This window comes from Myodes glareolus, chromosome 4, assembly GCF_982192425.1.
Source record: "Myodes glareolus chromosome 4, mMyoGla1.1, whole genome shotgun sequence".
NCBI lineage: Eukaryota > Metazoa > Chordata > Mammalia > Rodentia > Cricetidae > Myodes > Myodes glareolus.
Window position 1 is genome coordinate 75,049,671 of NC_142029.1, and position 25,165 is coordinate 75,074,835.

General features: G+C 48.6%; 1 protein-coding gene across 2 annotated transcripts; it reads right to left on the minus strand.

The window, feature by feature from the left end:
- Positions 1–1,324: 1,324 nt before the first annotated feature.
- Positions 1,325–15,784, minus strand: LOC125389141 (uncharacterized). 2 transcript variants are annotated; one of them, XM_087905614.1, is made up of 12 exons: positions 15,577–15,784; positions 10,896–10,973; positions 9,790–9,878; positions 9,272–9,387; positions 8,489–8,726; positions 7,865–8,006; positions 6,800–6,944; positions 6,405–6,578; positions 5,553–5,693; positions 5,295–5,419; positions 1,771–5,057; positions 1,325–1,583 (listed from the first exon to the last, which is right to left on the minus strand). In XM_087905614.1, exons 2-9 carry the CDS (start codon positions 10,925–10,927, stop codon positions 5,604–5,606), a joined length of 1,026 nt encoding a protein of 341 aa, XP_087761740.1. In that variant the 5' UTR covers positions 10,928–10,973; positions 15,577–15,784; the 3' UTR covers positions 1,325–1,583; positions 1,771–5,057; positions 5,295–5,419; positions 5,553–5,603. The 2 variants fall into 2 exon arrangements, with proteins under 2 accessions (XP_087761740.1, XP_087761741.1); XM_087905615.1 differs by having other exon boundaries at positions 5,284–5,419.
- Between the last annotated feature and the right edge of the window lie 9,381 nt (positions 15,785–25,165).

Consider the following 25,165-nt stretch of genomic DNA (forward strand, 5'->3'; position numbering starts at 1 on the left):
TATACAATATTTTTCCTGTGTGTATGCCTGAAGGCCAGAAGAGGGCACCAGACCCCATTACAGATGGTTGTGAGCCACCATGTGGTTGCTGGGAATTGAACTCGGGACCTTTGGAAGAACAGGCAATGCTCTTAACCACTGAGCCATCTCTCCAGCCCATGGAGGAGTTTAATTTTATTGTGGCAAATTTAGACACTGGGCAAGAAACTGCCTTGCCTCTACTGGTGAAAGCATGCTGTCCAAATTGGACAAGCAGGACACAAAAGGAAGTGACTACTGAGCTTTGCCAAGATGAGGTAGGACAGTTCTTCAAAATTTCTGCTTCACAGAAAAGAGTCAGATATTCCAGTCCTTTAGGCCAAAGATGGACGCCCAAATGCTGTAGAGGAAACTTGGGTGACTGTCCGGGCAGTCAGCTGTCTTTGTCATCTCTATAGTTTGGGAAGTCATTTCCTCTGCACTTCCTGTTTACTCAGGCAATATTATATCCTTCTTGAGTCTCTGACGGGGTTGAAGAATAAATAGATAGCTATAGTTTTACAGTTTTCTTTGTTATCAAATTCAGAGGAAAAAATCTACAAAAGAGATGTAAAGTTTATAAGGTTGAGAAATATAAAAGCTTAAGTTATTTATCTAAGAAAATGTTTTAATGTCTAAAAAGATATTTTTAGGATGGTAATATATGATATAAAGTGAATTAAGTTAAAAAATTTGGACTTACCAATGTAGGATAGATAGTATATTCTCTGAATTTGCCAGATGCAAATTGTCTGGACATTATGAATATAATTCTTGAGAATTGTTCTTGTTGTACAGTTTAAATTTAAAACCTTCCCTTTTTATTTAGACAATCCCAGATAGTTGTTCTTATTGTATATATTATCACTGTATTAAAGTTAAAACCTTCCCTTTTTATATAGGCAATACCTGATAGTTGTTCTTATTGTATATAGTATTACTGTATTAAAAATTAAAACCATTCCCTTTTATTTAGACAAAAGGGGGGAAATATTGCAGGAGATTTATTCTCACTGACACTCCAAGGCTTCCAATAAAGTTAAACCTTGAATTAGAAGGCAAAGTCAATATTCGGCTGGCCAGAATTAGCCATAGAGGTTTTGGAGGACTGAGATAGGAGGACACAGGAAGTAGTAGGGAGGGCCTTAGAAAGATGTGTGGTTTTATCAGTCTGGAAGTGTGGAGGGACAGGGTTAGCTGATTGTTCCTCTGTCACTCTTCAGAGCGATCAGGTTTTTACCCCAATATCTGACTCCTGAGTTTTATTTAATAATAGAACAATATAAATAATTGCTTCATCTGGTGATTCATTTTGTTGTTTGTTTTTTAATTTTAATTTTCTTTCAGGGGGAGGTTACAAGGGTGGAGTGTAGATATGGAAGGACTGGGAAGTGAGTGGGATTGGGATGTATAATGTGAAATTCCCAAAGAATCAATAAAATAAGATTATGGGGGGGGGGGGGAAGACACTGAAGACAGAAGCTGGATTTGGTGATGTGTTTGTAATCCCAGAATTTGGGAGATGGAGGCAGGAAGGTAAGGAGTTCAAAGGCAGTTTCGGTGCCCTGTCCAAAAAAAAAAAAAAAAAAAAAAAAAAAAAAAAAAAAAAAAAAAAAAAGTTAGCACTATACCTCCAAGGAATGAGAAGGCCCTTCCCAGATTCCCAGATCCTGTCCCTGATGGGAAGTTAGTGCAGTGCAGGCTTCCCACAGCTGTGCTGGCCTTTGGGTTCTTTTACTTCTGAGAGTATACCTGTAAATCCCCATAGCCAGCATCCCAGCATCTCAGTGTTCAGGAGGCTGAAGCAGGAGGGTCAGGAAGAAATTCAAGGTCATCCTTGGCTTCATAATGAGCTAAAGGCCAGCCTCGGCTACATAAGACTTGGTCTCAAAAAAAAAAAAAAGGAGGAAAGAAAGAGGTTGATCAGATATATAATCCATATCTGAGGTGGAAAAAATATTCTACAAATCAGTGTGACTGTTGGGGCCAGAGCTGCTTTTTTGGTCTCTAAACCTCTTGCTCTTCTGGTCTTCTGAACAGACAAGGGGTTAGGGCTGTAGCTCAGTTGATAGTGTCCTATGTTCAATCTCCAGCACACAGAAACCAGACACAGCGCTTGCCTATCCCTTGGGAGGAGAATGCAGGAGGACCAGAAGTTCATGGTTTCCATTGAGTTGGAGGGCAGCCTGGGGTTGCATGAAACCCTGTCTTAAAACAAACAAACAAAAACAAACCAACAAACCAAGTCATTAATGGGAAAGCTTCTAAGTCTAAATAAGGCCTACAGTTTAGTTCATAGAAATGCCAGTGTTGTGCCCCTCAGTTTTGTGATGTCCAATAGTTAATAAAAGTTTAAGATTACAGGAACTGGGTAAAGAATACACTGCACTGTCTCTACAAATATCTTTAAACTTGCCCTCTAATCCTAAAATAGAAAAGACCCTTAGGGCTAGGAAGATGGCTCAGTGATGAAGGCACTTGCTGCCAAGTCTGATGACCTGAGTTTGATCCCCAGGTCCCACATGGTGGAGGCAAAGAACTGACACCTGCAAGTTGTCCTCAGACCCTTCATATACACACCTTTGTATACACACCTCTGTATACACACCTCCGTATACACACCCCCATTATACACACCTCTATATACACACCTCTATTGTACACACCTCCATATACACACCTCCATTATACACACCTCCGTATACACACCTCCATTATATACACCCCCATTATACACATCTCCGTATATACACACCTCCATTGTACACACCTCCATATACACACGTCCATACACACACCTCCATACACACACCTCCATTATACACACCTCCGTATACACACCTCCATTATATACACCCCAATTATACACATCTCCGTATATACACCTCCATATACGCCCCTCCATTGTACACACCTCCATACACACACCTCCATATACACACTTTCGTATACACACCTCTGTATACACACCTCCGTATACACACCCCCATTATACACACCTCTATATACACACCTCTATTGTACACACCTCCATATACACACCTCCATTATACACACCTCCGTATACACACCTCCATTATATACACCCCCATTATACACATCTCCGTATATACACCTCCATATACTCACCTCCATTGTACACACCTCCATACACACACATCCATATACACACTTTCGTATACACACCTCTGTATACACACCTCCGTCCGTATACACACCTCCGTAAACACACCTGCATATACACACGTCAGCCTGCATCCACCTGCCCACACATAAGAAGGAAATAAGAGTATAAGCTTAAAATTGTTTTTTAAAGCCTTTCAGCTACCTCCAAAGAATTCAGGCTCTGGACCCAGGCTTCTGGGGCTCTTCTTCAGGAGGCCTAGCCTGCCCCTTGCCTTGGATCCAGGTGGCGGTGAACGCATTCAAGTTCTGGTCCATGTCACAGCCCTTCTGTGTGGTGGTCCTCTCGACACAATGGCTCACGTTCTAGCTGCAGTTTTAAGGCTCTCACAGTTTCTCAGGGACAAGGTACTGTTTGTCTTAGACCCAGGTGCTTTAGAAATCCTTAATCATCTTTCCTTCACCACAGAGGAGTTTATCATGTTTTCAAGCAGAGACTGAAGTGTAGGAAGAGAATAAGGATTCTGTTCCGGGTAGGCTTTGCGCTTAGTTGGCCTTAATTAAGATGTATAGGGTTTCTGTGCCTCTCTCCAGAGATCCCTAGCTTGTAGCCTACCTAGCTTGCAGCTAGCTGGCTGTCATTCCCCAGGCTGGTCACAAGAGGGCAGTGCAGCATGCCTTTTCCCAATTGAGGCTGGTAGTGTCCTGGTCTTCATACACTTCAAATCAAAATATTGGGCGTGGTGGCACTAGTTTTTAATCCCAGTGCTTGGAGGACAGAAATAGGTGGATCTCTGTGAGTTCAAGGCCAGTCTAGTCTATATAGTGAGTTCCAGGATAGCCAGGTCTATGTAGAGAACCTGACTCAATGGAAAAAAAAAGAAATAAAGGAAGGAAGGAAGGAAGGAAAGAAGGAAGGGGGGGGGGGGGAGAGAGAGAGAGAGAGAGAGAGAGAGAGAGAGAGAGAGAGAGAGAGAGAGAGAGAGAGAGAGAGAGAGAATATATCTTGAGCAGTCCCAAGGATAAGGAAGCTTACCTCCAATACCTTGACTCCCCAGCCACAACTAAGAGCATATTTTCAGGACAGTCACCTAGTAGTTAGATTTTGATCAGAGTCTTTCTTGAGTTTAGGGGACCTTCCTGTACCTGGAAGACATCTTAAAATTTTTATTGTCATTGTGTGGTATAATGCATTTGCATGCGTGTGGTTTGTGTATGTGAGCACGCGTATCCAGGTATGGGCATGCCATGTATGCATGTGGAGGACAACGTGGGATGTCAGGTCTCTCCCTCCACCATGGTTCCAGGGATTGAACACAGATTATCAGGCTTGCTCAGTAAAGATTTTACCCTCTGAGCCAGTTCACCCATTTCCCTCCGTTTTAAGAAAATTCAGAAGCTTTTGTCCTCTCCTACATTCGCTGTCTCTCCTCTACTCTTAGGTCTAGACTTATTTTCTTAACTTTGATTTTGTTTTGTTTGAGACAGGGTTTCACTAGGTAGCCCAGGCTGGCCTTGAAATCATCGTAATCCTCCTGCCTCAGCCTCCCAAACCCTGGAGTTATAAGGGTGTGCCACTCCCACACTGATTTAATCAATGAACAACACAGGAATCGTACATGTTAAAAGGGTAACTCTTACTTTAAAATGAAAGAGCAGGAGAAGTCCCTCGGGTGGCTTGAGCAGAATATAATTCATTGGTGGTGCTTTCTTGAGAAGCCTGGGTGCTTTGCCATGGCCTCATTGATTAGAGAAATTACTGACCTTCCCTCTCAGGTCTTCTGGAACACGCTTGCCCTTCTGAGACATGGGACAGCATTCCTTCCCAAAGACATGACTCACCCGTGCCCTGCTGGCATCATGAGACATCACGTGGATGGTAGTAAGAATGGTGGCAGCTGGTCTAAGAGCTGAGTCTAGGATGAGGAAGGTGGTTCAGAGATCTTTGGGGTTTTTGTTTGCTTGCTTGTTTTTCTTTTTCTTTTTTTTAAAGACAGGATTTCATGTAGCCCAGGCTATCCTCAAACTCCTTTGATCTTTGATCTCCAGGGATCTTTCTGCCTCCACCTCCCAAGTGCTGTTGTGTGCTATCACGCCTGGGACACATGTATGACAGAGTCTCACACTACAGCCCAAGCTGACCTGGAACTTACAGCAATCTTGTCTCAGCTGAGTGCTGGGACTACAGGCACAGCTTCTCTGGTGTTTCCCTAGAGGTTATTCAGCCAGACTCTTTCTCCCGATGTTCTCTTTTTGAGGCCAAAATTCTGGCGCTGTCCTGGAAAAGCAGGCAGGGAGATGATGGGGCCAAGCCAGAGCCGAGTCACACCTGTCCTGCGGCTGACTCGGTCCTTGGTTGCCAATACAGACTAAGGTACTGTGTCTGGGAAGGACTGGTCTCACCCTTGTACCTGATCGATTTTTCCTGCTCAGTTGAGAAAGTGTTGGTCTTGTGTTTGATGTCATTTGCTTTTGGGCTTATACAGCTTCACTCTTCCAGTAAACAAGGGCATGTAGGTGAGCCTGGTGTGGACTTGATCCTCAAATGGCACCTGCGAACCCAGCACATGGGAGAGGACAGAGCAGTCAGCTGATAGAGGACTAAGTCCCGCCCTCTGCACGTCACAATCTGAACCATTTGTCAGTTAAGGAATCACAAGGAGCATGCTTTTGCTCTGCCTTACGTGAAAATGGGATCTCTAGGGGCTGGAGAGATGGCGCAGTGGTTAAGAGCAGGTACTGCTTTTGTGGAGGACGTGAGTTTGGTTCCCAGCACCCAAGCTGAATAGCTTACATAACCATCTGTAACTTCAACTCCTGGGGATCAGACATTTCTCACTTGAGGTCACCTGCATTCAAATGTACATACTCACACCCAGACATGTAATAATCAAATAATGTATAAAAATATAAATATGGGGTATAAAAATGGGATCATTAGTGCTTAGTAAGCAGGACTGGGAAATATTTTTGTTCAAAATCTCTCTGAAGGCGAGTGAGATACTAGCTCAGAGGGTACAGTCACCCACTACCAAGCCTGGTGATGGGGCTGGAGAGATGACTCAGTGGGTAAGAGCACTGGCTGCCAGCTCACAAATGTCTCTTGGATCTGATGCCCTCTTCTGGCCTCCACAGGCACCAGGCACATTTGTGGTGTACAGATGTGCAAACAGGCAAAACCATAAAAAATAGAAGAATACAAAAAAAAGTTTTATTTTTTGTCTTTGTTTGTTTTTTGACATAAACTGCTGGGTAGTTCCTACCAGGGGTTTTTCATTGCTTCTATAGTGTCCTTGGGGCTGAGCCCTCCAGTGCTGGAAGAAGTGCTTGCCCGTCATTTCGGCTTGGGATTTGCCTTGGAAGATTCCAGGTGTGTGCGGGGGCCACTTGCTCTGGACTCTTCTCGGCAGGAGTTTGAGAGGTGGCAGACAGGCCATCTGGGAACGATCGACAGCATTCACTGTCAGTACTAACCAAGGATGACCTTGAACTTCCCACCCTCCCGCTTGCACCTTCCAAGTGCTGAGACTCTCTCGTGCACCACTATGCCCCGTTTATACTGTGCTGGAAATCAGGGGTGGGGCTTCATGCACGCTGAGGAAGCACTCTGCCACCCCGGCCCTGGTTACCTCTTGACAGGGAAGCTTGGGCACTTTACCCTGGATGTTGTGGCTTCATCAAACTTGGCGGTGCTCTTTGTCCCCATACTCGCTATCCCAAGCTTTGTCTGGTTCAGTTCCTGGTGTGCGTGGGTCGTGGGCCAGCCAGGTGCCATTTCCCTTGGCACACATTGTGCGGATTGACTGCATAGAGAACACAAGATTCTACTGTTGGTTGCCTCTCCCTTTGAGCCAATCCAGGTGACCTGAACAGATGGGCCCTGTGGCCTGGGCTTGCCTCCTGGTCTTTCATTTGTGGGTTTGCCTAAATGAAACACTATATTTTTGGGTCCTTTCAAATGAAAACTTCTTTACTGCTTCTCTGGAAAGGAAGATTTAAATTCATTTTATCTGTTTATTTTTCACATCCCTCAGTTATCATGTTGTGTCTTAGCAGAGAAGATGAGACACCCGCCGTCACAGGACAGGCCACAGCGAGCGTGCTAAACACTGCCTTGCAGGCAACTAGGGACTGCAGCTTAGAGAATGGGGGTTCGGTGACGTTTGGTGACGTTCGGTGAGCTTGGACGTTTGTTTGCTGGCGGGGTATATAGCTCTTTGTGTAACTAGGCTGATGAACGGGTCACTCTGAGGAACACATCATCTGTAAAGCACACAGTGGTGTCTCTGGGTTCAAGCTGGACTTCCTAACTGGGTAGGGATGCATTAAAGGGCCGTCTGGGGACAGAGGGCAGGACAAAGATGCTCTGTACTCCAGTGAAGCTGGAAAGCCTGAGTCTTCGTAGTTTGCAGTGGGGATTTTATGTCTCCCATGATTACACAGGGGATGGGGCTGACCCTGAATTTAGGACCCTCGCTCCCATACCAGTTTGCCCTTGTTCAAATCTCAGGTGAAGTCAAAGGTCAAAGTCAAAGCTGAGCTAGAGGGAAGTCCAAGATTCCTGAAGACAGAGCCCTTTGCTCTGCGCCTTGATGACTGTTTTTCTGAGGTGACAGATAGTGGACTTCTAATATTACTGGACCCTTGGGAAACAGATCCCTCCCTGCCTTTCTCCTACCCATACTGCCCTGCTGGAGGCTTGCTCTTAGTTCTAGATACTCACACATTCCCCTGACTGCTCTTGTCTAGACCAAGTGAGAGGGCTTGACTCCACATTGGAACTTGGGTGTTACTCTGGTCCTGGCTGACATACTCCATGTGGCTCTGGTGTCCTCTTGGTGCTGTTCTTCTGCCCTGCATGTGACCTGGAAGGATTACATAGGGAGCTGAGGATGGCCTTGAACTTCTGATCTTCTGGCTCCTACCTCGCAAGTGATGGGATTATGGGTGTGTACCACCGTGCCTGCACCATACAATAATGGATCTCAAACCCAGGGCTTTGTGCCTGTAAGACAGGCACACGGGGGACTAAGCTACCTCCCAGCCTCAGTCCATCTCTTTGCTTTGAAAGTCTGGCCTGCAGGACTGTCATCAGGCCCAGCCAAAGGAGGGAGGAGGGAAGGCTGTGATGTGGTAGGCGGTGTGACACCTTCCAGAGTGGTCCTGGCTGACCTTGTAGCCAGACAATGCCTGAAGGGCTGCTGCCAAACCAAGCTTTTGCCCAGTACTGTATTCCACTGTGACTAGTCTGGGGGCCGGGATAGGACTCAACAAGGTGTTTGCGAACAAGGGTTCACATTTTGCTTTATGTTTAACGTCATCCTCCACTCCTTCTTAATGCTTTCACCTGAATGGGAGGGCTCGTCCCTGTGATATGCCACATCTTCCATCTTCCAGGGCTTGAACCATTCTCTGTGGGATTTGCTGAATGGGATCCATCCCGGCTTGTGGTGCTGGCCTTGTCCATTTGAGCTGTTTCTCTGGGATGGAGCCTCCTCGAGCAGCTGCAAGCGGTATTTAACATCTGTTGGGGCGATTTCCTTCCCTTCCAGCCTCTGGAGAGCAACCTCAGGCTGTTGATGCTTCTGCTGGGAAATTTACTTGGTCAGAGGGGTCATTGCTGGGGTTAAGTAGGGAAAGAGAGTATGTGTGGGGGTGGGGTGGGGAGATCTTAGTCTCCTAGAGTAAACATTTGTCAGTGTTGACTAGAAAGTTACTTGTCTTGGGGCTGGAGAGATGGCTCAGAGTTTAAGAGCACTGGCTGCTCTTCCAAAGGTCCTGAGTTCAATTCCCAGCAACCACATGGTGACTCACAACCATCTGTAATGAGATCTGGTGCCCTCTTCTGGCCTGAGGGCATACATGCAGGCTGAATACTGTATATATAATAAATACTTTTTTTTTTTTTTAAAGTTACTTGTCTGGGCTGCTGCAATGTTCTTACCTGCAAATAGACCCCTTTCTGGGTTCCTGAGAAGATCCGAACTAAGGACTTAGTCTCGTGCTTAGCATGTAGTAAGTGCATAATAGTCCTTTTAAATGGTTGTGATCTTTTTAGACAACCTTTAGCACCAAGGTTGTGCTGCCTTGGTGACATGAGTTGGGGCTTGATTGGAGTGCTTAACTTTACCTGAACACCGAGGGCACTATCCTCCAGTCTCATGGGGGCAGCCAGGGACTCTGGCTGGATGGAATTGGAAGAGTTGTCAAGCAGGTAGGAGCTTCTGTTCTCAGGAGAGAGAATGTCTAGAGTAGGGAGAAGAACTAAGGACCATCTTAGCCCTCCTACCTGTGGGCAGCTTTCTCCCTTCCTCCATTCTTCCCTTCTTTCCTTCTTCCCTTTGTCATTTTCTTTTGAGAGAGCCATATGCAGCTCAGGTTAGTCAAGAATTCCTTACATAGCAAAAGACAGCTTTGCGCTTCTGATCTCCCAGCTTTCCACCTCCCAAGTGGTGGGATTACAAGCATGCACCCCACACCCCGTTTAATCAGTAAATGTAACCCGGTGCTTTGTGCACGCTAGGAAATGGCTCCAAAAACCGAGCTACACCTCAAACTGCAAAAGCAGTTGTTCTTAAACATTCCAGGGTTGTTCTGGTTCTTTCTTTTGGCTTTGAATACAGTGGCTGTTGAGAATGGGTGGCTTACAGTAAAAACAGTTGACAGTAGGGTCCTGGAGAGTCAAGGGATGATCCCTTTCAATGGGCGTGGGGCAGGCACCGTGGTGTCCGTGTCTCCTAAGGGGCAGAGAAAGGAGAGTGTCTAGAAACATAATAACTAGGGGAGCCACATCAGGGATGATGTTCCTTGCTCTCATCAAAGTTGCAAGTCTATATTCTGGGACCTTGACAAGGGCATTCTAGCTCCAGAGGAACAAAAAGGAAAGATGGGTCTGTGAGCTGATTTTTGTGGTCAGATATCAGACCAAGAGGAAAGCCAGGTGTCTGAGGGTCAAGGGAGCCTGGCAAAAGACAGACAACTTTTATCTGGGAAAGAAAGGGGCATTTTGACCAGTGGGTATCGCAGAAAGGGCGAGTGTGAAAATATCCACCGGACTTTAGGCGCTTACCTGCCAGCCAGGGTGTGGGCAGCTGCAGTTGGAGCAGGGGCCTAATAATGAGAGGTCTATGGGGACAGGACAAAAACCTGTGTCCTTCTCTGCTAGCATTGAAGGGAGGGAAGCATGCAGTGGGAGGAAAGAAACTTTGGAACTAAAGAAGGGTTGAAGAGGTGGATGTCAGGTAGAGACGGTCAAAGGACAGCTACCCACAGTCACAGGACACACGTGATGGCTGCCCTCTGTTCCCCAGCTCCTGAATGACACAATGGCATTTGCTCCGAGGTTAGTGTCTTAGGCTACCATGAACCTTCTCTAGATGTGGAGGCCGTGGAGAGTAGCAGGAGGCAGCTGTGTCCCCAATAATAGACTGTTGCCACCAGCATCTAGGGGAATGGGTGATTGTGGAAATAATCAGGCCTGAAAGTTGCTTCGTCTTTGTCTCTGTTACTAACCTCAAGTCCAGCTGTGAGTCTCTGTTGACATGAGGTATGTATGCATATGTGTGTATGTGTCCATTCAGTGCACATGTGTGGGTGTGAGCCTGTGTGCATATCATATGTTGTGAAATACGCATGCATGTGTATGATTGTCCAGTGTGTGTATGGGGGGGGAGGGTGTACAGCATACTTAAACCCTGACCCCTCAGATGACTTTCCTGTCCTCATTTCCCCTCCAGCCCACCTTGCACACCTACCAGGTGTCCCAAGACAGAGGGTTGAGCTGCATTCTGCCAGCTGTGTAGGTTTGCCAGCGGCTGGCTCCTTTTCAGAACCTGCAGTCACAAAATAGGAACTTTGAAGCTGGAAGAAGACTCTAGACTCCTGTTCACGCCGCCTTTCCCATCCATTCACGCGTTTCTTCTTCCTTCCTGGCTCCAAGTGTCCCCCTCTGGTGCATGGGTTCCCAGAGATAATGACATTAATCGTAGATGCAGAGCTGGGGAGGGCATCCAGCCGTGAGCCCTCACGCTGCCCCCAGGGCCACCCTCCACATCTGAGCGCTCTCCACTCTGTCACCCCTCTTGGGACAGACGTCTATTTCATTCTGGAGCAACACTAGCCGTTTTCAATTGTCTTTCCCCGTGGCTTCACCATTTGTCTGAATTATCCATCCCAAGGCTTATAGAATGGACTAACTCTTTCTCAGTAGGATTTTCTAGCGGAGCTAAGGCTTTTGTGACTCCCTTGTGAACCAGCATGGCTGCAAGCTCAAAGGGCCTTGATCAGAGTGTGTTCTGTGAAACCCCCCGCTGTGGCAGAGTTTAGTCATTATTTTTAAAATTTAAATTTGATTTATCATTATTGTGCATGTGTGTGTGTGATATGGAACATGCATGCCAAGACACATGTGTGGAGGTCTGAGGACAGTTGCGTTTGGTTTGTTTTCTTCTTCCACCATTATGTGGGCTCCAGGGATCAAACTCTGCTAGTTGGTCCTTTACAGCAAACACTTTACCTGCTGGGTTATATTGCCTGCCCCTAATTTGTTTTTTTATTTTATTTTTTTAAATATTATTGTCCCCCCCCCCCCCCCCCCCGCCAGAGAACAGGGTCTCTCTGTGTAGCCCCGGCTGTCTTGGAACTTGCTCTGTAGACCAGGCTGGTCTTGAACACACAGAAATCTGCTTGCCTTCTGCCTCCCCAGTGCTGGGATTAGGGATTAAAAGCATGTGGCTCTGTTGTCTACCCCCCTGCTCCTAATTTAATTAGTGTTTTTTTTAAAAAAAATTTATAGTGTATGTGTGTGTGTGTGTGTGTGTGTGTGTGTATGTATGTGTGTGTGTGTGTGTGTGTGTGTGTGTGTATGTGTGTGTGTGTGTGTGTGTGTGTGTGTGTAACAGACACTGATAATATGTGTGGTCAGAGGACAACTTATGAGAATCAGTTCTATGCCTCCACCATGTGGGTCTCAGGTATGGAATTCAGGTTTTCAGGCTTGACAACAGGGGCCTTCACCTGGCCTTGAACTTGCCATCTAGCCAAAAATGCTCTCGAACCCCCTGATCCTCTTGCTTCCCTACCACATGCTAAGATTACAGGCAGGAGCCACTGTGCCCGGCCAGCTCTCGGCTTCGGAGTCACAGTTTGGAAGTCTCCTTGTGAATTAAAGAAAAAGTGTGACAAAAACACCATTCAAGCAGCCACTTGGGGCAATAGGCAATGCCCAGCATGCCAGGGCTACAGAGGGGCCCTGCCACTCAGTTCTACCTAAGAAATTTTTGGTGTTCTTGGCACAGGATCTACTCTCTGATCAGGTCTTTCCCGAGCTTCACGAGACTCTGAAGGCAACATTTATCCTATTTGGGGATTGTGAGGTCCTTGGGTTCATAATCAGCTGGGTGGGAACTCCGGGGTGGGGCGGGGAGGTGGGGGAGGCCAGAGTGCATTCAGAGCTTTGCTCTGCAGCCCCTTAGAGGAGATCCAGTTATCCAGGCTAACTGATGGGCCTGTGAGCCGTGGCTCAGATAACTGCCTCATTAGCACATGGAATTTTCCAAGCAGACGTTTATGGAGTGGCTTTGCCAGGCCCAGAGGCAGGGAGTCTGGTTTTTCATGGGGAAGAAGTATGCTTGCTGACACTGGCAGGGATGGCTGAGGTCAGGACTGTCCTGTGTACAGTAGATTCTGGATGAAGCCGGATGAAGCCGCATGTATACAGGACACATCCAGTGTCTTCAGCCTTCTCTCTAGAGCCTTCACAGCCTCCTGGCTTTCCCACTTCTTCCTGACACCCCTGGACTGCACACCATGGCTGAGCATCACTTCCAGGATCTACTTTCCCCTTCCTTCCTCCCCCTCCTTCCTGAACCCATCCTGCTCAAATGTCATTTCCTTCGTGGAGAGTCTCCTAGTCCCTTGTTGCTAACACAGTGGCAGCAGGGGCTCAATCTCATGATGTCGCATGATGAGCTACGCGCCCGACTCTAGCAGAGGTCTCTGTAGTACACTGAACTCCATGTTTTCCTCTGCCTGCTGGACTTAAGAGTTTATTAAAGATAGAGGCCACAATCCCCAGCCGCCAGCACAAAGCCTGGCCTGTACAAGACATTTAATAAATATTTGTCGAATTCAACTGGAGGCTAGGGTAAGATTTCTTCGTAGGTAAGAACTGGGCAAGAGCAAGCTTGCAGCCTAGGTGTGGTGGCCCCTGCTTATAATCTCTGCAACTTAGGAGGCTGAGGCAGGAGGATCAGTAGGAGTGTGAGGCCAGCTGGGGTTAACATTGTGAATTTGAGACCAACCTTCAGTATAAAGCAAGGACCCTTTTTCAAAACCAACGAACCAGCATGTGTAAGCTTTCAGACTTAGCGACTGGTTCATGAATGAAGCGCAAATGTGGATTGACTACGTTTTTAAGGCATCAAATCTTCTGGGGATTTGGAGATCTTTATTATTTATTTTCTTGAGAATCCTCTCCTGCCTGGGGAATGTAAGACTCCATTTTTTCCCCTCCAGCCACGTGCCTAGGGCATCTTGGAAGGGTAGTGAGCTAGGTGGTCTGGGACTGGGGCACTAGGACAGCCACCCAGCCTGTAGTCATATGCTTGTGTAGGCAGGGGGTGCCTTCTGGGACTTCCCCTAGTCTGGCCACTGGGGGACTGTCCTCAGAAGAAGGTGCAATGCAGGGAAGCGTGTCTGAGGCAGCCCAGGTTCTCTCTTCTCTCTGTGGGGTAGGGGCTGTGGTCGCTGCTCCTCAAACACCGCGATCCTCGTGCCAAGTGGATATTGTTCATTATCATGCTGATAATTTGCGGGATTTTTTCTGAATGACAGAACATGGAGACATTCCCCGAAATCACACCAGTCTTTACTTCTGTACTCAAAATCCCTGACAGGTGGGTGAGGGAGAAAGGGTTCCCTGGGAGCCTTCGGTCACCCAGGCACTGGTGCCAGATAGGGCTCCAGGAATCTTGCTGTCTTGGACCTAACAGGCCTGGCCTTTCTTCCACTTTCTTGGGGAGGGAAGGCTTGGGGCTTGTGAAATGTCTTCTTAAGCAATTTTATAGTGTAGCCTAAGGACTCAGGTGGGGGAAAGTGGACTAAAAACCAAACCAAAGGAAAAGCTCTGCAGGAGGTCAGAAGCCTGATGCTGGCCCAGGCAGTCCCTTGGATGGGCTGATGCAGGCTGCTCCGTGTTGCCATCTGCTGGACACATGCGTCAATAGCATGTCACACCTTTGGGCGCTTCCTTTGGCTGTGTCAGTCTTGTCCCCTTTACCCTCTTTCTGCTCTTCTTCACATCTTTCTCCTTCCTACTCAACACACATGTGCGTTACTGCTTCTCCAGGGCGGGGCTGTCAAGAAGCCTTAGCCCTGACCCAGGATAGAGGACTCTGAACTATTTACTCCTGTGTTGCTAATGAGAGAGATGCTCTACCTCTGGGGTCAGATCTTAAAGTCCCACCTATCTCTCTAGGTTCTTGAAGGCTCTCTGGTACCCGGAACTTGGCTGTGACTGAAGGTTCCTGAGTCATGTGTGAACCCAGATATTTCTGAGAGTGAGTGCACAGCATTAATAATGTCAGCAAGACCACCTCAAACACAACGGATGGTGGGCTCCTGGCCTCTGCATCTAGGTGTGGTGTGGAAGGCAAAGGTGGCCAGCAGAGGCTGCTGCAACACTAGTTATGGGCCTTGCTACTTCTAAAAGCTTCTCTTTCCAGGGTGTGACGATACAGAAACAGGGTTCTACTGGTTAGAACTGACTACATACAAGTCTGGGCTTCACTTGGTGCTGATGTATCGAGTGATGTGCTGGCTTACCCGTGCCTGCTTTTCTTACTCTGTCTGGGGCTAAGGGACTGAGTGCTTCACCTGATTTGGCCCCAGGCCTGGCTTTTCATAGCTTTCTGTCAATCCTGGACTCGGCTGTGCCTTTCCTAAATCCTGACGGTTCTTGTTGCTATCCCTCTGGTTAGACACAAGGCATGTGGGCTCCTAGATTGACCAGCTCTGAGGCCAGTGCCTTCCTGGTGGATTTGTAGAAACTAGTAGGAGGGCAAGTGTGCTCAGGAGCCTCCTGAGCCAAAGGGGAGCCAAATATGGCTGCCCTTCTGCCTGACCTGAGTCAGTGACTGAAGGTAGGGACTTCAGAGCCACTTGGAGGAGAAGGGTACCAACAAATTGCCAGACTGCTTTCTTCTTGCCTACCCCTCCTTCTGGCAAGACCCTCTTTCCTTCTTCCCCTTCTTGGGGACTTTCCCCTCTCTTGGTACCCACATGCAGGGTTGAAAGACTTTGTTCGGTGTGTGTGAGGGGGAAGCTTGGTGGCTGAGTTTGAGTGTTGTTTCCAGTCTCTTGGCTGTGCCAGATGACCTGACTTTGTATCGTTTGCCCAGAACCTGTCTCAGGGAGCCCTTTTCTGCCCTGACTCACCTGTGTGGACTGGCCAGCGTTGGGTTTTGCAGATCTCAAGCACACCATAGTAAAAAAGGGAGGTGTTCTAAATAGGCTGAGGGGAGAGCTGCTCTGCTCAAGTAGAGAATTCTGGAGCAGCAATGGGTAGCCCGGGTAGCCATAGGGATCACCATGGAAACGTGAGAGGCAATCCAGCAGTTCCAAAGGGAGGCAGGGAAGGAGCAGGCCCTCCTCCAGGCTGAGGCTGAATTCCGGGCGTGGTTAGAAGGACTTAGGATCACAAAGGGATCTGTAGACCTGCGGTTGCCCCTAACTTAGAGGACATGTGGCTCACCTGCTGCCCCCTGTCAGTGGAAATCCCTCACTCCCTGTTACTCATCCATGAGACACCCAGCTTAGGCAGAGGACCTGTTGGTGTGTGGAGAAGCGGGAGAAGAGCCGGAGAATTGCCTTCCTTGTACATTGAAGAAAATGCAGTGACTGGGTCTCAGGTTGCTTCCGTCTGCTTCTCTACCTGTAGGACTTGGAACCATCAAAGTTAACCTAGACTAACCGGGGATCAATGGCTGGCCGATCACGTCCCCTCTAGTACAAAAAGCTGCCTGTTTGGAAAGGGAAAATAAATGAAAGCAGTTTATTTGATCTCTGGTGCCGCTGAGACTGCGTGACCCTCCTCCCTCCCTGCTGTCCCTGCCCACTCCTCACTCATTACCTCCTCTCAATTAGCCACGGCTGGGTTAACCCCTTCAGCGTCAGGTTTGGATGGGAGTGATTGCTTATTGCCTTCTCCACAGGCCCTGCTCCCAGCACGGTTCTCAGGAGCACAGAACGGGGCCAAGTCCAGCGCCTGCCAACCTCCTCCATACCCTCCCTTCGGCTGCCAAATCTGACTTTGATTAGCGTGTGGAGGGGAAGAAAGCAGGAAAATAGAATATTAAAATCTTAATTCAATTTAAAACACTGTCATTCACAGGCATGCCAAACAGTGAGATGACTAATTATTATGCAAATGAGGCAGATAGAAAAGTGATTAATAATTGCACAAATTAAAAATTATTGTAAACATCCTGTGACGAGCGATAAGTCCGATGGAGAAGTGAGGGCGGTGGGCCGGGGAGGCCATGGAGGAACCGGCTCCTGCATCCGTTTTTCCTCATTAGGGGGATTTAATTAGCACCCAATGATGGGGTTTGTGTTGCCAGGGTTGGGGAGTATGTGGCCAGTACCCCAGCTGTCTTCTGGTTCCTCATTCCCTCTCCAGTTCTTCCTCCCTGCCCTGGGGTCCCCGCTGGAGCCAGCTGAGCAGGGAAAGGAAGAAAGACCGGCCACTATGAAGGGCAGACACTGCAAAGCAATCTTGCCGCTTTTCCCTGTGCTGACCACCGACCACCTGTCCTTAGACCCTCAGGTCTGGGTCGGGAGTGAAAGTTAAGAGGCTCCTCGGCTTAGGAATTGAGGAATGGTGGGACTATCCTAGTCCAGCTAACAGGTACTTCCTGTGAACGGTCATAGGGCATCCCCAAGTGCATGTGTGTACGTGTGTGTGTGTACATGTCTGCACATGGATGCATGTGTGTGGAGGCTGGAGGACGATCTTGGTGTCACCTCAGAAAAGTCGTCCTCCTCCTTTGAGATAGTGTCTTTCATTGACCTGGAATTTACAGTTAAGCTAGACAGACTGGCCAACCAAGCCCTAAGACCCTCCTTTCGCTCTCTTTTGCACTGGGATTACACACCCACCACCACCACCACCACCACCACCACCACCACCACCACCACCACCATGCTTAGTGATTTAGATTCCGGGGATTGAACTCAGGTCTTTGTGTTTACAAGACAAGCTCTTTGCTGGCCGAGCCACCCTACCAGTCCCGCTGACATATTCTTATTGAAAACATTTACCTACCAGTCACAGCTTCCTCCTGCCAGGGTCTGGTTCCCTGACCTCTGGCAGATGGGGGTGGGTCTGTGTGAACGGCTGTTGACATCAAACCCTCTCTCTGCACTCAGCTAGGGTGCAAACCCCTATCTCTGACTCACCCTGGCTTCTCATTCTGTTCTTGACTTCTGTCTTGCATCTTTCTGGGCTCTTCTGAGGCACCTGAGGGTGACGGGATTTGGGACAATCTCTGTGAGACCTAGGTCAAGCTGCCTCACCTCTTTGGGTTTGTTCCTTTTTACAAGATTTGGGCTGGGGAGGCAACCCAGGGATTTGCCTAGCCTGTGCAAGGCCCCCCGTTTGAACTGAAGCACCACAGGTAAATACACACCGTGGGGAAGATTCTGCAATTTCATGGGCTCCCCCCCCCCCGCTTCCCTTTCCTCATTTTCATCCATCTGTTTGCTAATCAGGTCTCACTTCTCTGTACTGAGTGCTCGCTAGGGGTGCAAACTGTAGATGGTGTCCAGGACCTTGAGGGCATTGGGAAAGAGATGCAGGAATGGCACATGCTGAGGCCCAGGAGTGAAAGAATAATGAAGTCTGGAGATGGTCAAGGGGCTGGAGAAGGCTCTGCTGGGGAGTAACAGGGCCGATGCTTTATCCTGGGAGAGTCTGGTCCTATGCTGAGCGACCTGAGCAGAAAAGAAAGGACTTCACGTTGGGGAAAGGAATGATTAGAATTGTTTTAGAAAGCTCCCATCAGCCTCACTGTGAAGATGGCTGAAGTTGGAGGTGGGGTCTCCACCCAGAGGCTGTTACAGCCTTCTGCAAGAAAGACCCAAGCTGTGACCATCAAAGGAGAGAGGACAGGAAAGAAGGCAGGATCTGGCATCTCAGTGACGTGTATGTGAGGGTGTAGGGTGACATTGGACTTCCACCCAGGAGGTGACATCCAAGGGAAAAGGAGAGATGACAGCTGGTATAGTCCCCTCAGGAGTGGTGGGTGCTGGGTTATCATGGCTCCTAAGGGTAAGTTTCACTCTAACTACTCCTCAGGGATGGGCCAAGGGAGGTGAACGGGGAAGAAACATAAAGCCTGACCACGGTGCCTCTCTAGTGGCAGTGAACTTGGGATAAAAATTCACAAGCTGACATATGTTAGCTATGCTTTATTGTGGAATAACACTACAGTGGAGTAAAAATCCATAAAATAGGTGGTATCAGGCCTGGGATTTGTGCCTCTCCCAGTTACACACTTTCAAACACGAAATAAATCTGTCTTCCACTGTCACTGAATTTCTCTGTAGTGTCCGTGGGATTGTGGGCAGCTTGCTCCTTGGGTTTGGTTTAGTCCCAAATATCCCCCAAGACGTACGTACGTACGTGTGTGTGAGTGTGTGTGTGTGTGTGTGTGTGTGTGCGTGTGTGTGTGTGTATGGGCATGTGGAGAGCGAAAACCTGATTGGAGCAGGGCCATGTAAGTAGACAGGAGTCCTGTTTCCTCTGTCCCCCAGGGATGGGAGGCCAAAAATGTCCACGTGCCTGTTGCTGTATTTTAATTACAAGGCAATCAGCTGGTAATAACTATGTTAACTGGGGTGGGTATTCTCTGCCATCCTGGGAAAGCTGGAACACAAAGGCCAAAAGGTTTGGAGAAGGGGCTCTTGTTTCGGCAGAGCTGCGACTGTCGTGTGCGTGGTTCCTGCTAGAGGGGAGACGCTGCCTGAGCTGGGATGTGAGGCCGTGTGAAGGACGCGTTGATGGGCCACAGAAGTCTAGAGGCACCTGGGTCCTCTTAGCGGCTTCAGCTTCTGGGACAATGGAGAGCTCCACGCTATTCATCTGTTCAGGTGACTTCCTGATAGGACGTACCTGTGTTGGTTCCCTAGCGAGGGTCCCTTTCTCTCCTGTCTACTCATGTTCTTGTGGTTACAAGAAAGCAAACAGAGCAAGTCACGGGGAGAAAGCCAGTAGAGTGGTTTTCCTTGGCTTCTGCTTCAGTTCCTGCTTCCTGGTACCTGCTTTGAGTTCCTGCCCCAGCTTCTCTGACTGATGGACTGAAGTAGGAGTTTAAGCCAAAACCCGTTCCCGCCAGCCGGTTTTGGTTGGTGTTTATCACAGCAGCGGGGAAGAAGTAGGATGGGCTTGAGGGGAGGCACGCCCCATGGCTGGTACCCATGGGGGCTCCCAGAAGGCTTAGCGAGGAGCTACCCAACCTCCTGCTTTCCTCCCCCAGTTTTATAAAAAACAATAGACGTTGAGGGAGGGACGCGGGAGCAGGAGAGGTCGCATCTGGTTTGGTTTTGTTTCCCTAGCGTTCTTTTCTGTCCCTCAGTGTTTAGAGACTATTCTGGAATCAAGGCCTGTGCTCTGCTCTCAGGGCTATGGAGGGGACTGACTGGTCCCTCCAGAAAGTCAAAGGCTCAGATAGGCACTAGAGCTCACTGCTCTAGGAGGCTGTCTCACGCTGCTCTCGGGGGTGCCCCTCTCCTCCCCTACCAAAGCACCTGGGTGTGTGGCCCAAGCAGAGGTAGCTCGAGCAATTCAAGTGGCAATCATTAAGGACTCATCATCTCTGTGAAGATCTCCAGGAAAACCCATTATTCTAAGTTTGGGGACCGAAGCCACCCCAGGCACGCTCTCCTAGCAGCCTTGTCCCCAGCAGCAGTGGTGAGCAGCACCGCTAGCTTCAGAGTTAGGCTTGAACAGTTCTTACTCCCTCCTGTTCCCTGAACCCTTCCTGCTCTTGCACCTTTTTTTATTCCTTGAAGACAAACAGCCGCAAAGCTCCGTCTCCTAATGAAACTGTTCGATGTTAATTAATTATGCAGCTGCCTCATTTGCATGCACAATCTGTATCTTCCGGGCTTCCCTCCCCCTTCTTCTGCCAGGAGCCCTGTTGGCACCCTTGGGAAAAACTGGAGACTTGGTACCATAGGTATGTATGTGCCCGCTGGTGGGCAGCTCTCCCTGTCTTTTGGCCACAGCTGGAGCAGGACGTGGAGGCTGACTTCAGACGGGAGCTGATGAAGTCACAAGGGAAGCACGTATTACAAGCCCTTGAACCAACCCAAGAAGATAAGGCCTTTGAGTTTTATCTCGTTCCTTTCCTTGACTGACCAATTGTCCAGTGACAGATAGGGGTTGATCCTGGACTTCAGTGGTCTCTCCTGTAGAATGGGAAGAACCCTAGTACCTCAGAGGACTCAGTCTTGTCTCCCATGTTGGGTACACAGAAGGTGTAAAGGGGGCCAGGTTGAATGAGTAGCTGAATCAAAAGGACTCTTTGGGATCCTCTAAGATGCTGCTAGGAGGGGTTGTGACTGGAGAGATGGCTCAGTGGTTAAGAGCATTGGCTACTCTTCCAGAGGTCCTGAGTTCAATTCCCAGCAGACCATGGTGGCTCTTAATCATCTGTGATGAAATCTGACTCCCACTTCTGGCCTGTAGGCATACATGCAGGCTGAACACCACATACATAATAAGTAAATAAAAGACTTAAAAAAAAAGATGCTAACAGGATTCCATGGGAACCCACTTCTTAGGTCTCCAGTTCTGCCTGCTAGGACTACAGGTCCACTGATCTCTCACTGGTCATAGCCTTGATGACATCTACTGTGTGTAGTGTCCAGGGGTCATCAAGGATACTTGACAAGCCCTCCAGACCCCAAGCCTCTGGCTCTGTGTAGAGGAGGCAGGCTGGGAAGAGGGCGGGTCCTAGTTTCAGGCTCAGCCCTTGATGGAAAGATGAGCCTGAGGTGAGGGTCAGGAGAAAGGAACCTAAAGTCTGCAGTGTTGAGGTGACTTCAGGGGTAAAGGTCATGTGATCCAGGGTGGAAGGTGGGGTGAGGGCTCCGCGCAGCTGGTTGTAAGCTTTGTGTGTGTGTGTGTGTGTGTGTGTGTGTGTGTGTGTGTGTGTGGTGGGGGACAAAAAATACTGCTAACAATGGACTGTCTTCTATCAAGTGTGCCCAAGTTCTTGAAACCCCAAAACTGTGCTAAGTCCCACTTAGGACTTTTGGACTGGAGACAGAAGGATTCCATCCTGGTCTGGGCAGAGCAATCAGGAGCCTTAGAAAGGCCAGAGGGAAAGAAGGAACTCCAGGTCTAGGAAGCCAAATGCTTGGCCAGGCTCCACAAGGCAATGACTAATTTACCCAAGAACTGAGGACCAAGCCTCGGCCTCAGGGTGAGCAGCTTGCTGCTTAATGAGGGCCAGTGAAAGGCACAGGGCCTTTGACTTGGTGTGAGGCAACCAATAGTTGAGGGACAGAACCAGGAGCTCAAGAGGAACTCTGGGCTCTTAGGTGGGAGAGGAGGGAGGTAAGGCAGGCATGTCACAGTGAGGGCTGTGCACATGGGACAGTGCAAAAGCAGGGCTGGTGTCCCTGCTTAAGCTGAGGCCTCAGGTTCCAGAGGAGACGGGGACACAGGGAGTCTGGGACTTCTCTCATCAGCTCGCTTGTCTCAGAGAGATGGGGGTCGTGTCATTGTCCATGCCGATAGGAGCCTGAGATTGAAGAGATGGGGGCCAGGCTTCTGGGACTGCAGAGAAGGGAGGGGGAGCACTACCTCCTGATGGACGAGCCAACTGAGTGGGGAGGCAGGTACACGCTGAAGGGAGAGGCTGAGATTGCTAATGTCCACTGGGGTATTTCCAAGCCTTTGCCATCGCCTCATGGCTACCCAGAGGCACTGTGGGGCTCCTTCCGGAAGGCCACATATACCTCAAGTTCATGATCACAGGTTCAAGAGACTCCATAGTTTTGATGAGAGCTAAGTTGGCAGAAACTTGGATTCTGAGCTACTGGCCAAGAAGCCAATGAGGAGAGCTGATTTGGGTATTCAGGCACACGCTGGAGGGGTGGGTGGGTAAATGGAGACTTGTTCCTGACCTGCCTTTGGGTATCTGGTTAGTTTGGGGTGAGTCATGTTTTCTGTTTGCCTCAGTTTCTTCTTTTCTTTTCTTTCTTTTTTTATTTCTTCTCTCGCTCCCTCCCTTCTCACCTCTCTTACTCCCTTCCTCATTCCCTTCTTTCTTTACATTTTAAATTTTCACTTTGAGACAGAGTCTCTAGAGCCCAGACGGGCCTCAAACCCACATTAATTCTCCTGCCTTAGCCACCCAAGCATTGGAATTGCAGGTGTCAGTCATCATGCCTGGCATACCTCAGTTTCTTGTTCTGTGAAATGGGATAACCCATTATCTGCCCTTCTGCCTGCCCGTTGACCCACTATGCTTCTGTCTCTCCACCCACCCACCCTGTGACTATTTGCCGAATGCTAACTCTCTGCTGGGCCCTGTGTGAGATGCTGAGGATGCATGGAGTTGACAAGGCTGACACATGCCTTCCTGAGGGAGTTTTGGAGATGACCAAGGGAGACATGTCACACACAGGATGACAAGCGTGTGATGGCTCTCTGAGGATTAAATTAATGGGCACCCCACGTGAAAGGCAAGCAGTACCTTCATGCTAGAAATTCATGTTATCCCAGATGCACAGCCAAAATGGGAGCTGGAGAGACCCCCAGCTTGTTGAACTTATAACTCAATATTGAGTCCAACACCTCCACCCCCTCCCTATTGTCTACCTCAGCCTGCTCCCACCCTCTGCCCCCTGCCTGCAGCACAGCTGTGCCTTCTCGGCAGGAGGGAAAGGAAGCCTCTGAGTCCGAGTCTGGTGGAGGGGTGGGGCTGGGGGGAGCTGGATTGATTGCTGCTAATTAGAGGCATTGAACCTTAGCCCAGCTAAGAAGGTGGGGAGGAGGGAACAGTATGGGGTGCCCTTGTTAAGGGTATGGTAGGTCCAAGGATGCCCAGGTGTCTCCTCTCCTGTGCCATCCTCCGCCTGTGTCCAGATAGCATCGGAGTGGAGGAGGAGGCGGAGCTATGGTAGAGGAAGACAAGGCAGATGGCTGAGATGGGAGGCCCTGGCAGCTCTGCATTTCCAGATCCAGGGGAGGCAGCTTCCTATCCTTAGTGTTTTCTTCTCCAGACTTCTGTTTGGGCCATGCCGCACAGGAGAGACTCTGCCTTCATCTTAGACAGCCATTTCCTCCACCAACCAGCTCCATGCCTGTCTGGAAGTAGCCCCCTCTCTAAATGCCCACAGCACTGACAGACAACCATAGGCCCAGGATCTTTCCCGCCTGGCACACACCTATGATCTTCACAGCTCTCTTATGGCTAATTCTCTCTCTCTCCTTCTTTTGGTTTTTGAGACAGGGTTTCTCTGTGTAGCTCTGGGTGTCCTGGAACTTGCTCCGTAGACCAGGCTGGCCTCGAACTCACAGAGATCCACCTGCCTCTGCCTCTCTGGTGCTGGGATTAAAGGTGTGCACCCCCACTGCTCGGTTGACTAATTCTCTTTTGTATCACACCTGTTGGTCTTGCGGGCATCCTTAGTTAAGCCCTTTCTGCATATAATACATCTCAGATAGAGCCTGATTCTTAGTGGGTGCTCATATTTGTTAAAAGACACAAGGATGTCTCCTAGATGTTCATGAACAATCTCTCAAAGGACATGGAGGTGCAGTCCCATCTTACTGAAGGAAAATGGAGGCTGAGAGAGGCACATGCTTTCCGTCAAACCTCAGATACAGACAGGTTGGAGAGATAGCTCAGTGGTTAAGAGTGCTTGCCATTTTCAGGGGACCTGAGTTTCGTTCCTTGCACCCACACCTAGCACCCACATTAAGTGGCTCATAACCACTTGTAATTCCAGGGCATTTTTTTTTTAAAAAAGATTTATTTATTTGTTTGTTTATTATGTGTATAGTATTCTACCTGCATACCAGAAGAGGATACCAGATCTCACTGTAGATGGTTGTGAACCACCATGTGGTTGCTGGGAATTGAACTCAGGACCTCTGGAAGAGCAGCCAGTGCTCTTAACCTCTGAGCCATCTCTCCAGCCCCTCCAGGGGATCTTATACCCTCTTCTGGCCCCAGTGGACACCTGCATGCATGTGAGCATACACATATACATATATGCATAAATAAAAATCAATATACATTCATTAAAAAAGCCATAAAAAGTCCCCAACCAAGCAGCCAATGAGAAGTAAACTGACTTTGAACTCAGGTCTGCATCATTCAATTTTTCATAATACTGGATGAAGTGGAATATTTATTTGGGGGAATTTTTGTGGACAATGGGTTCAAGCAACTAAATAATAGTGAATGATAGAAATAACTGACCCCCTCCCCCGCAAAAAAAGGGGCAGGTTTTAACCCTAACTGTTGAGGTCATGTGAGTTCCTGCTCAGACAGTTGCTGTTTCTTAGTCTGTCTGCTATACTTCTGTGTAGAACCAGGGACACTTTCAACATACATGTTGAAAATGAAAAAGGGGGCTGATGAGATAGCCCGGCAGATGGCAGATAGAGACACTTCCAAACAGAAATGACAACCTGAGTTTGATCGAGGATCCCACAAGGGGGCAGGAGAGGAATAACTTGTGAGAACTATCATCGGAACGCAATGTGTGTGCCCTCCACAGGCATGCATGAGCGTCCCCCCCCCACATATATACAAACAAGTACACATAGTAAAAAAGAAAAATGAGTAAGGATCTGTAGCAATTTATATTTATAGTTAAAAAAAATCTAAGAGCCAAACTAGCATTCCTAAGGGGAGGGTGTTCATTAGGTGACCTGTGGGGTTGCCTACAATGGGAAGTGGGAGGGGACAGCAGGAGGTCATTTTGCCCAAAGGTCCCTGTT